The sequence below is a fragment of the Orcinus orca genome, chromosome 14 (genome assembly GCF_937001465.1).
Source record: "Orcinus orca chromosome 14, mOrcOrc1.1, whole genome shotgun sequence".
NCBI lineage: Eukaryota > Metazoa > Chordata > Mammalia > Artiodactyla > Delphinidae > Orcinus > Orcinus orca.
The window spans coordinates 56,762,970-56,774,442 of record NC_064572.1 but is presented as its reverse complement, the minus strand read 5'-3'; the positions used below and the strand labels follow the sequence as shown (position 1 = coordinate 56,774,442).

The window sequence follows — 11,473 nt, the reverse complement described above, 5'->3', positions numbered from 1 at the left end:
GGGGAAAGGCTCACATCTACCTTTCAGGTGCCAGCGCCAGAACCGCGCCCCCAGGACGCCAGGAGCCACGAGCCGCAGGAGCGCCGGCGAGACGCACCGCCAGACGCTCCTGCGCCGGACCCCACGCCCCTGCCCCGGCCCCAGCGCCCAGCACCGCGCCAGTCACCCCAGGCGCTGGAAGAAAAGGTGTGGGTTTGTTTTAATCGAAGAATGAGAGGTCCAAAGAGGTCAGTCATCCCACCGGCGGATTTATTTTATATACAAGTTACTCATTTAAAAAAAACAAACAAACCATTTTGGCCATGTCTTTTTTACAGTGAACAATTATATATACACACATTATAAACACTGTTTAATATAAAACACAATATCTACAATCTACTTACATTTAATTAATCTGCTACTTCTAGTTCATCTGTGATTAATTTTAGTCACTGATGAGTCAGTTTCTCTGCTTGAACTGGACTGTACTATCCCCTTAACACCTTGGTCAAACAGGTTCTAAGTGACAGTGCAAAACAAGCATTTAAGATTATCAACTTATATTGATTATATATCTCTGTGACGAAAAGAACACATACATCCCCGAGACAAGAGCTCTGAGATGGTTTTGGATTTAAGGCAGCAGTGTAAGAATGTAACAAAAAAGTAAGGAATGTTTCCTTTAAAATATTACAAGGCTGCCTGAATTGTGGGCCCCCTTTCCAAGGCATACCTCTGGATTTGGGATGTCCCTTTACTTTTCCATTAAGTGGGATGTAGAAACAGTTTATAGAAAAATCATTCAAGAAATTCCTATTAAAATCTTTAAAGTTATAACTTAAAAATTTAACAAAAAAGTTCAAAATTACTTTTTATAAATAGAAAAAACAAGTTACTTTTTAAAAAGGGGGTGAATTTAATCAGTGAAGAGTCCCTTTATCATACAATCTAAAATCAGTTCATAAACTATTTAAGTCAAAATTAAGGTTTCAATGTGTTTGTTATTTAGCCAGTGCACCACACATTTTAGGTTTCCAGAATACCCAAAATTGATTCCCTTTCTCATATAGTTTTCCGGTTCATCTATGGAGATTTTCTGTAGCAAATGTTATTCCAAAGCTCAGTTTTCTGAACATGCCAATGTCAGTGGTCATCATCCAGCATTAAAATAGCCTTTATCACCCTCGATGTCCACTTCCTGATCAGAATCCTCTGAAATCTCTGATTCAAGGTCTTCCTGGGAGACAGGGGAGGGCGAACATTGAGAGCTATCCAAAGCACCTTTATTCTGTTCACTGTCTTGCCTCTGGTCGCAGGAATTGTCCAAACTTTCCAGTTCTTCTTTTTTATTGTTTTGAGGGTTCTCCTGAATGAAGAGGATGAAAATGGAGATTGGTGGGATCATGAGATATGAAGAAGTGAGAGACATAAATCAAATGTCTTTTCATCTTCTACCATCTTTTTAATTCTTAGCTTATCAACTGCTTTCAGGTATAATATTTTTATTCAGAAAATACATACTTGTGCTTCTTTCTCACTTTGGAAGAAATAAAATTCCTGTCATGTTCAGAGAAAGATTATACTCTTGCCAGATAAGAACCACCAATCACAAATATAAATGTAAATGTGTTATGTCAAATGAAGGCTTAACTCCAGCCCAGACCCATGGTCTCAAGGTTCTTAAAAGTTTAGGGAGAAAAAGAAATTAGATCACTACAGATACACACTATCTTTATTCTTCAAATATTTAAACCTTGCCAATTAACAAAGTCTTCAGACATTTAAAAAATATGAATGCTAAATAGTGAATTAAGGATAAAGTTTCAAAATTATTAGACTGAATCCTTTTTTTATGCATTTTCTGGAGTAAGTTCACAAACATATACACACATAAATATGTGTAGCAAGTTACACAATCGTGGCAAAGAAAAAATGCAGAACTGGAAGAATGTTGCTAACTGGAAAGAGAGACAAATATAATTTACTTAAAATCTGGAGGAAATTTCTGGAAAATATTCCCATATTACATAGGAACCACTGTTTTTAAAGTCCCTGGTAAACTACCTTTGACCAAGAACCAAATAAGTTAGTAAATTTTTAATCCTGTTTTTGTCTAAAATGCACATAGACACTATGAAGAAATATTATGATATACTGCTAAAGTTTTTTTTTCTAAAGCAAGACTATAGAATAATAGATTTACCAAGCTTACAACTATGTAACAAGTCACAAGATCAGATATTGAGAGGGAATCTGAAATTTATCGCTAAATTTTAAAATGCACGCTGCTTTCAATTTCCCCACTCATTATTGTTTCAAAAATATCTCATTTATTATATAGACTGGCAAATGAAAAATTCAGCATTTGTCAGATAACTTTGGAGAAGACATCCAGATTAGGACATCAAAAACAAATCTTTAGCTTTAAGTCAACAGAGCTTCTTTAAAAACTGAATTAGCCTTTACTTTTTATCACATATTGCGTAACAAGGTCATTGGAAGAAAGACTGTTAGAAAGTTTAAGCTGCCTTTCAAACAGGCTTGGATATTCTCTTACTGTTTTTATATTCATTTTAAGAGCTAGAATTAGAGGGAAAATAATTTTTTAACACTTTGATATTTAATTCTTCTAAAAAACAGTGCAAACAAGACTTAAAAGTGTTTATTTCCTTATATTTACCCTTGAGCTCTGCCTAGTTTTATTGTGGCTGTGTAAATAAAAGAAACAATTTTCTCCCAAAGATAACTGCTTAAGTCATTTACTGTCAATTACTTTATCTTTCCTGCGTTAATTAGATAAACAACATATGGGGTTTATAAAACAATTAGCTGGGAGTTTTACTAGCCAGTGTGTGAAAACCCAAGCATAATTGATATAGGAACCGCATTAGGTGCTTTTAGCATTACTGCCGCCTGAACAACTCATCCTGAATTTCAGCAGGACTATTTGCCTTTTTAATCAAGGTGAAGAGGTTAAATAGTCCCTCAAATGACTTTTGCATACAACCTGTAACAGGCCTCGCATTGAGATAACATGATAAAAATATTTATTTCCATAGAAACAGAGCCATGTCAATACCTGTTTTAGTCTTCTCCATTTAGCGCGTCGATTCTGAAACCAGGTTTTGACCTACAGGAAAGACAGAAAGAAAACTTGCCAAGAGCCCAGAATCCCGAGGGACCTGGGGAGGCGGGGAGAAGCCGTTCAGGAGCTGCTGAGCCAAACAGCGATCCAGGCGCGCCAAAGTTCCCTGTGGCTCCACTGTCTCCCTTTTGCCCCGCGACCGACGCCCCAGGAGCCTGCCTGCGCCCCGCGAGCGAGCTCACCTGCCTCTCGCTAAGCTGCAGCATCTTGGCCAGACGCTTCCTCTCGGGCGGGGAGAGGTATTTCTGGGTCTCAAACTTCTTCTCCAGCTCGATGGTCTGGTCGTTGGAGAACCTCACCTGGCCGCCTTTCCTTTTATGCAGAGGCCTCTGCAGGAAAGGGCTCCAGAGCAGGGGTTTGCCTGCGGGCAAAAGCGACGGTTAGTGAGGGCCGCTTCTTAGTGAGGGCCCTGAAGCGGCGTGGCCCACCCCGGCCCTGCCTGCACTGGGGATGACAAAGAATGGGAGGGGAGGCTACGGGACACTCAAGCAGACACATTCACGTATACCCCCTGAGACGTGGACCCAACACGCTCCCACCAATACACATCATACCCACAGACACAGGAACATCCAAAGTCACACATCTACACGGCATGTGCACAAAGATCACACGTGTATGCTCAAAGACACACACCACCATCACACCCATGGCTAGATACAATCATTTTGATCCCCAAAAGAACACCGACTCTAGGTTGAGCTTAAAATACCATGACCCTCTTTAATCAGTCGCTCTCAAAATTTATACACAACTTTTTTAGTCTAGAGGGCCTGCAGAGAGGTCCTCTCCCTTGGTGAACCGCACTTTCCAAATATCCGTTAGGCTGGGGAAGAGTGGGCCTGTCACACTAGCCAAGGCGTTGCTGCCAGGGTCCAGCGGCCTGGCTACAACGGAAGCCCTCCGGCCCAAGAGCAAGCTTCAGGGCGCGTGGAGCTTCCCATCCTGGCTGGAGGGCGCCGGGCCTCCTCTGATTTCACACCCGGCCGGTGGGGGCGGCCAGTTAGAGCCACCCCGTGGGCTATGGCAACATTTCCGTCAATGTGTTTCCTGTTGGTCTATCTCGAAAAACCCTTTGCTTCCTCCTGCACAGTCCCAGCAGTAACCCAAGGAAACCCAGGGCGCGCTCTGTGAAAACGTTTGCCCCCAGGCCCGGCCTGGCTGAGGGTCCCCCTCTGGCCCAGAAGGCAAACAGAGCCGCACCGGGCCTGCGCCATCAAACCCTCAGGAATGGAATCAAAAACACAATAACTAAAAAAAAAAAAAAAAAAAGAACTAAAATATAATCCCCCCCAAATCTCTCTAGCGATGAGAAAGGAAGGTGGAGAACTGAGTGAGGGACCACACCATAATACTGATGACATTAAAATGTCAATTAATTAATATGTTAGTTGTCTCCAGGGTGCCTGCAGAGGCTGCCAATAACAGAGTAGATTTTGAAACCCTGGTGGCCCAAGGCAAGGAGCCCCGTTTCATTTAGCCGGGGGCACCAAGGGCCACCCGGAGTGCAGATCACGGGTGGCTTATTTCTTAGGCCACTCACTGAGGGAACAAGTCCCGCAAACTCTATACGGCCAACGTGTCCGCGCTGCCCTTCCTATTCCAAAGACGTGTGGGTCAGTCCGTCCGTCTGTCCGTGGGTCTGCAGGCCTGCGCTAAATGCTTTTAAAGTTGGCGATGTTGTTTTTTCGAGATTTTGCTTACGTCAGGATTCAGACTGGGGCAAAACAGCCTCAAAAAAAAAAAAAAAAGGGAAGCAACTGGTTATTTTAGCTGCCATAAAGTCACATCCCACACAGAGGAAATGAACAATATCAGAAAAACGGATCCCGGCTATCAGAAGTCGAGTGTTTCCTGAATTTGTCTGTATTGAGGATGTCGATAAAATAATCAGCAGCGTGCACTACTCCGGGGGAAGGGTCTGCTTCATGCAGCCAGGAAAACACTTAACAGCTTCTGAAACCAGATTTACTCCTATCGAGAACTCAAGATTTCCTGTATGAACGGAAAGGGTCAGGCTCTTTCACTGCACAAGCTTGTTGAACCAGGTCCAGCCCCGTAACCACCCCGGCCCGGCAGCTATCCCTGCCCCGCGGGGGCGGCCCGGGGCGCTTTGGCTCTCCCTTCCCAGTCCCTCCAGCTAAGGGAGCCCACCCGGGCGACACGCGACCCCAGGACTCCTCCAGCTGCCGGCCCCAGCGGCAGCGCCCGAGGTCCGGCCCGGGCCCGCGCGCCCCGACGCCTGCAAGGTGCAGGAAAACCAATCTGAGTCATGGTGCGGGCAGACTGGGCTGCCCGCCGCCGGGGCCCGCGCCTGCCGTCCCCCGCGCGCGCCCGACAGCCGCTTTTCAATCGCTTTTGCCACAACTTTCTGTTGCCTCCCCTCCGCCCCCGCCGCCTCCTGGGCGCTGCCACCTGCCGGGTGGCGCCTTTCTCGCCGCCGCCCGGGCTCAGCCCCGCCATGACCCCGGCCGCCTTACCCAGGGGGTCGTGGCGGAGCAGGGCGTGCGTGTAGTCGTTCACCGACCGCGGGAAGGGGTACAGAGGGCCCCCGAAGCCGCCGGGTCCGTAGGCGGCGGCCAGCGCGGCGGCGGAGTGGTGCGAGAAGGCGGGGTGGATCGGCGTGGGCTCGTATACCGGGGTCCGGTAGGAGGACACGAGGCTGGTGAAGGAGGAGTTGGGGGACGGCAGCGTGGGCGTGGGGGTGGGCGCGGCGGGCCCGCGACCCAGGATGTCCTCGATGTAGAAGGGCGTCGGGTGCGCTGGCTGCAGCAGCGGCGTGGGCGCGTACAGCGGCACCCCCAAGGCGCCCGCTGCCGCCGGTCCGGGGTGCGGGTACTGCATGGCTCCGCCGCGCTCCGGGCCCTCGGAGAGCTGCCGCCCGCGCCGCGGCGCTACATTTATCCGCGCTCCGCGCTCCCGGCTATAGGCTCTGCCGACTGCGGGGTGGGGCCGCGCTCTCTGGCCCCCTCCTGCCGCTGGGCCCTGCGTCCAATGGCGCGGAGCCCCCGGAGCCGTCTCCCGCCCCCACCCTTGGCCCGCCCCCGCCGGCCGAGGTCCCCGCCCCTGGGACGCGCTTGCTCCCAGGCTCTTAGGACCCTAAGCCCGGCTGTACCCTCGCCGCCGACGCTCGGGGCTCCAGGCACCCTGCCCCGGGACGCCCTCGAAGGAAGCCCAGGGCCGCGTCCGTCAGGCGAGGCGCGAGGCAAGCAGCTGCCTGGAAGGCGGCCTCAAGCGGCCCTAGCCCCGGCGGCGAGGCATCTCCGCCGAAACTCGGGGGCACTGGTCCAGGCCCGGGACCGGGGAGGCGGTAGCCGGCCCAGGCAAAGGGCGACTGGACTCGGGGCCCGCAGGCGTAGAGGCCCCTGGTCGGGCCGCGCCTTCGCAGGCCTGAGAGCACCCTCCGTGGTCAGCGCGCTCCCTGGAGTAACGGTAGCATTGGCTGTTGCCCTGGGCGTCTCGGGAGTGCTCGTAGCGGGAGAGAGTGCCCTGGGTTCCTGGGGCAACTCCAAGGAGAGAGATCCACGGCCCTTGCCTGCGTCCCAGCGTGGTAAGGACGATTAGACTTAAGGTGCTGCGGACTCTTGCTCTCTAGCCCGTTTCATCTGTGGGCTCCGGGACTCAGCCACTTCCCCGGGGACGCTGGCAGAAGTCCCTTCGGGCAGGAATCAAGGGAAGGCCTGGATCCTACGGCGCCAGGCAGAAGCTGTGCAGTCTTCTCTGACCCAGTGGGGGCTGCTGCCTGTCCCCTATCCCCGGGTCCTGGGGGATCGCAGCTGCGCGCAGCCCCGCTTTCCCTTTTTGCACGTGTTTGCTATTGAAGCTGTGACGCGCTACCCGGTGTGGCCTCAGCTCTGTGCGGCTCCACTCGCCTGCGGGGCAAGGGGGCATTCTCTTGATTGACGCCCTCCTGCGGCCGTCACACCTCGCGGTGAGCGGTTTCTGCCAAGGTCCTCCATTAATGGTGGAAATGAAAAAGCTTCCCGGCTTTTTCTATTGAGAATTTTTATTTACATCTTGGGATTATTTCTCCGACTGCAGTGGGAAGGCAGTAGGAAGAGTGGGCTGGAAGCCGGATGGCCTGAGTTCAAGTTTCAGTCCGCACTTTTTTTGTTGAGCAACTACTGTGTGCCAGCAGTGAACAGAACAGATGTAGTTCCTGTCCTCGCAGTGGCAGGAAACAAATTTTAATACACTGACTTATATATGTGCTAGGAAGGAGAAGTACGTGATAACCTGAAACCTTATAACAAGCGGACACCACCTAGTTGGGTGAGGGAGATGTGTTAAGGAAGAGAAAGTGTTCCTCAAGGAAGTGATGTTTGAAAAATGAGTAGGTGTCTAGGAGCCTAGAGAGGAACTAACATTTCAAGTCCAGGGAATAACATGTGAGTGTCCTCAATACAACTTTTCAAGTCACCCTCCCTGAGCTTTTCTCATCTGAAACAATTAGGGCTTAACCTAAAGGTTTCTGACCTTTTTGGGTTGGGGTCATAGGCGTCTTTCAAAATCTGACGATGTTTCAGTTAAAACGTTGGGAGAAGGTAAGAATATTTGTGCCTTTATTATACAAACTATCTCTGGAAGGATACACAAAAACCTAATAACATTTGCTGTCTGTGAAGGGAGAGGTGGAGATGGAGGGAGAATGTACTGTACACTTTGTGACTCTTTGGAGAATTGAACTGTGTGGATGTGTGACCTATTCATCGTGTAAGTAGGTCCTTGAAGCCGTGGCTGATTCTAGGTCTGGGGCAGGACATGTACAAGGTGAGCTCCAGGTATCTTGTGCCAGAAACCACAGACAGAAAACAGGAACCGGCTTGAAGGGTTTTCCATTGGCCAAATTTAGGGTAATTTAAGCATCAAAACTATGGATTAGAAGAGTTCATAGTATTACTGTTCACAGTGATACTCAGAGAGAGAAAGGGATGGTAGATGGTAAGGCTGGAAGAATGCTAGCTAACAAATGTAGAAACATTGATAAAATCAGAAAATGTATTAATTCATTCAAGAATCATCAAGTGAAACATTGTTGAGGATGAGGATTTTCACAAGGTCTCATAGTATCGCCCCAATTGATTGGATTCTGGATTTTTTTTAAGCTCTGAAAGACATTTAGGGGGATAATAGGGAAAAATTGAATAGGGATTGTATGTTAGATGACATTATTATATTAATGTTCATTGTTTTAGGAGTGATATTGGTATTGTGGGTGAAATGTCCTTATTCTGGGAGGTACAAGCTAAGGTATTTGGGTGTGAAGGGTCATGAAATCTGCAACTTACTTTCAAATTGATACACATACACAAATATATACATATGTGTATATGTATGTACACAAAGAGGGAGATAAACAAAATTAGAAAATTTATTTATTTGTGAATTTAAGTGAAGAGCATACAGATGTTCATTGTACTAGTTTCAGCTTCTCTGTAGGTTTGAAATTTTTTAATATAAAAACTTTAAAAATAAGTATGAATTTATACGTTAAAAAATAAAAACACTGTTTTGGTTTTTTTTTAAAGCCAAAAATTATTTGAATTATTATTAAGTCTGCATACAAGTTCACGTAGTGCATTCCTCCTGGAAACCATCTGTGGAGGGCCGTTTGCGAATCATCGGTCTCTCTGGGGTCTGGTCTGATGTCGTGCCCCCTCCACCAGCCATAATTCTCCTCACATGGCCTGATGGAGAATTCAGGAAGGTGCTGGGAGACTGAAAGTGAAGTGTATTCTTCTGTGTATCAAGGACAGAGACGGGATTTGGGGACAAAGAAAGGACAGTTGTTATGTTAAAGGACTTCAGAAGTTATGTCTGTTTTAAACTAAGCAGGTAACTGTGGTTATTATTTTCTCACAAAATGTTTCTCTCTCATCTTTTTCTCCTTTTTCCTGCCCCTTCTACCTAGCAAGTAATTGAGATGATTACTCCAACTCATTTAATGCCCTTACAGTAAATCACTGGCCAGCCTTCATTCTCCATCTTCATAAATAGTATGAGTTTATAGTTTATTCTGTGCATGACTCGGCCACCAGCCAAAAAGATCTAAGTCTACAAACATTCCAAAAGTATATACTAAAATACTAGGGAAATAATCAATATAGGAAAAGGAAGCATCATTCCTTTCTTTGATTTAGGCCCATCACCTCACAGACCCTGTGAGGTGATGGGGATCTTATAAGGCATTGGTGTAACATTCCAACTCAGCTACATAATCCTAACCAGCAAATTGAAGCCCTTAATTCTGTTAAGCTATATAACACCACCTCTTCTAAATCCAATCGTCAGACATGTTCATTTCGCTATAGTTAAAAAAAAATTACAGCCACATTTGTGAATGTCACATTCATTGAACTACATAATTTTTAATATCACTTGTGTAGGTTTTATAGTTTGTTTTATTGTTTTAAAAGTCATCTGGGGCTCTAAAAGAACTAGATTTTCCCAAAGTTGTCCTTAAAATTTTTTTTCACCCAGTCAGAACTAATAAAACAAAACTGTTGTAGCTATTTAATTCAGAATCTCTTGGAGTTTCAATATTTTTTCTCTGCTGGATACTAAAACCAATAAAGCTACATGAGATTTTAATTATATTCTGAATTAAAGAAGACTCTCTTTAAAAATTTGGCACCATTTATTTTAGTCACTACTATTGTGCAAGATACCAAACTTTGTAAGAAGGGAATGTGGTTCTCACCTCTAGTTTATCTAGTAGGAGTTTAGGTAAATTTTTTGCAACTTATTTTCAGTAATTAAATGTACATAGAAGTAAAACTTCAAATGAGCTATAGCTTGAGAGCATGGATTGATTTTATAATAACATTTAATTCTATTTCATTGTATTTTATTTAAAATTTGACAAAATCTAATTAATTAGTGTTTTAGGGTTTTACTAACTTACAAGATGCTACTGTGATCAAAAGAAATATCTTGTCATGTCATGAATGGGATCAGAGCTCTGGAAAACACAGGCAGTAGTCATCACGATGTTGCTTCAGTGGTGTTCACGTTTTACATACTGTAATGTACTTTACATAACACTGTAATGTGGGTAGATTTTAGCAACCACTGAGCTTTGGGTGGAGCTTATGATATTTATTTGCTCAATTTAAAAAAGTGATGAAGAACTCAATAACAAAAAGACAGAGGACCCTATTTTTTAAATGAGCAAAAGATCTGAATAGACATTTCTCCAGAGAAGATACGCAAATGGTCAATAAGCATGTGAAAAAACGTTCAATACCATTAGACATCAGGGAAACGAAAATCAAAACCATAAGTAGATACCACTTTATACCTCCTAGGATAACTATAATAATTTCTTTTTAAAAAAACAAAATAGGGACTTCCATGGCAGCCCAGTGGTTGGGTCTCTGCACTTCCACTGCAGGGGGGACAGGTTCGATCCCTGGTCCGTAAACTAAGATCCCACATTCTGTGCAGTGTGGCCAAAAAGAAAACAAAAAAAAGAAAAGAATGACTCTAAATGGGAATTCCCTGGCGGTCCAGTGGTTAGGACTCCACAGCCAACAATAAATTTAAAAAACAAAATAATGAATGTTGGTAAGAATGTGTAGATTTAGAACCCTTGTACATTGCTGGTGGCAATGTAAAATGAAGCAGCTGCTTTGGAAAACACTGTGGCAGTTCCTAAAAAGGTTAAACATAGAGTTACCATATGACCCAGTAATTCCACTCCTAGGTGTATACCCAAGAAATGAAAACATTTATCCATACAAAAACTTGTACACAAATGTTCATAGTAGAATTATTCATGATAGCCAAAAAGTGGAAACAGTTCAAATGTCCATCCACTGATAAATGAATAAATAAAATGTACATCCAAGCAATGGAATATTATTCGGTAATAAAAAGGTATGAAGTACTGACACGTGCTACAACATAGGTGAACTTAAACATTTTGCTAAGTGAAAGAAGCCAGACACAAAAGGCCACATATTAGCTGATTCCATTTATATGAAATGTCCAGAAAAGGCAAATCTATAGAGACAGAAAGGAGATTAGTGGTCGCCTAGGGCTAAGGAAGTTGGGGATAAATGAAGAGTGGACTGCTAATGGGTACAGAGTTTCTTTCTGAGGTAATGAAAATGTTCTACAAGTTATTGTAGTGATGGTTACACAACTTTGAGAGTATCCAGAAAAGAAAAATATTTAATGGGTGAATTATATGGTGTGAATTATATCTAAGTAGAGCTGTTGTTATTTTTTTAATGATGAAAGGACGTCACATGAATAATAATTTTAACAAAGGCTACAATGTCAGAAGTGATATTTTGACATGTAATCCAAATCTGTGGATATTCATCTAAACTCCCAGGCAGC

At 45.0% G+C, this 11,473-nt stretch overlaps 1 protein-coding gene across 1 annotated transcript; it reads right to left on the bottom strand.

Moving 5' to 3' along the window:
• Positions 1-228: 228 nt before the first annotated feature.
• HHEX (hematopoietically expressed homeobox) lies at positions 229-6,055 on the bottom strand. Its single transcript, XM_004279402.3, has 4 exons — positions 5,608-6,055; positions 3,310-3,488; positions 3,062-3,112; positions 229-1,348 (listed from the first exon to the last, which is right to left on the bottom strand). Exons 1-4 carry the CDS (start codon positions 5,969-5,971, stop codon positions 1,136-1,138), a joined length of 807 nt encoding a protein of 268 aa, XP_004279450.1. The 5' UTR covers positions 5,972-6,055; the 3' UTR covers positions 229-1,135.
• Between the last annotated feature and the right edge of the window lie 5,418 nt (positions 6,056-11,473).

Coding starts and splice junctions, on each gene's coding strand:
- HHEX (XM_004279402.3), bottom strand. CDS start 5,971: ATGCAGTACCCGCACCCCGGACCGGCGGCAGCGGGCGCCTTGGGGGTG. Junction 3,489..5,607: donor GCTCCGCCACGACCCCCTGG/GTAAGGCGGCCG, acceptor TTTTGCCCGCAG/GCAAACCCCTGCTCTGGAGC. Junction 1,349..3,061: donor AATGGAGAAGACTAAAACAG/GTATTGACATGG, acceptor CTCTTCATTCAG/GAGAACCCTCAAAACAATAA.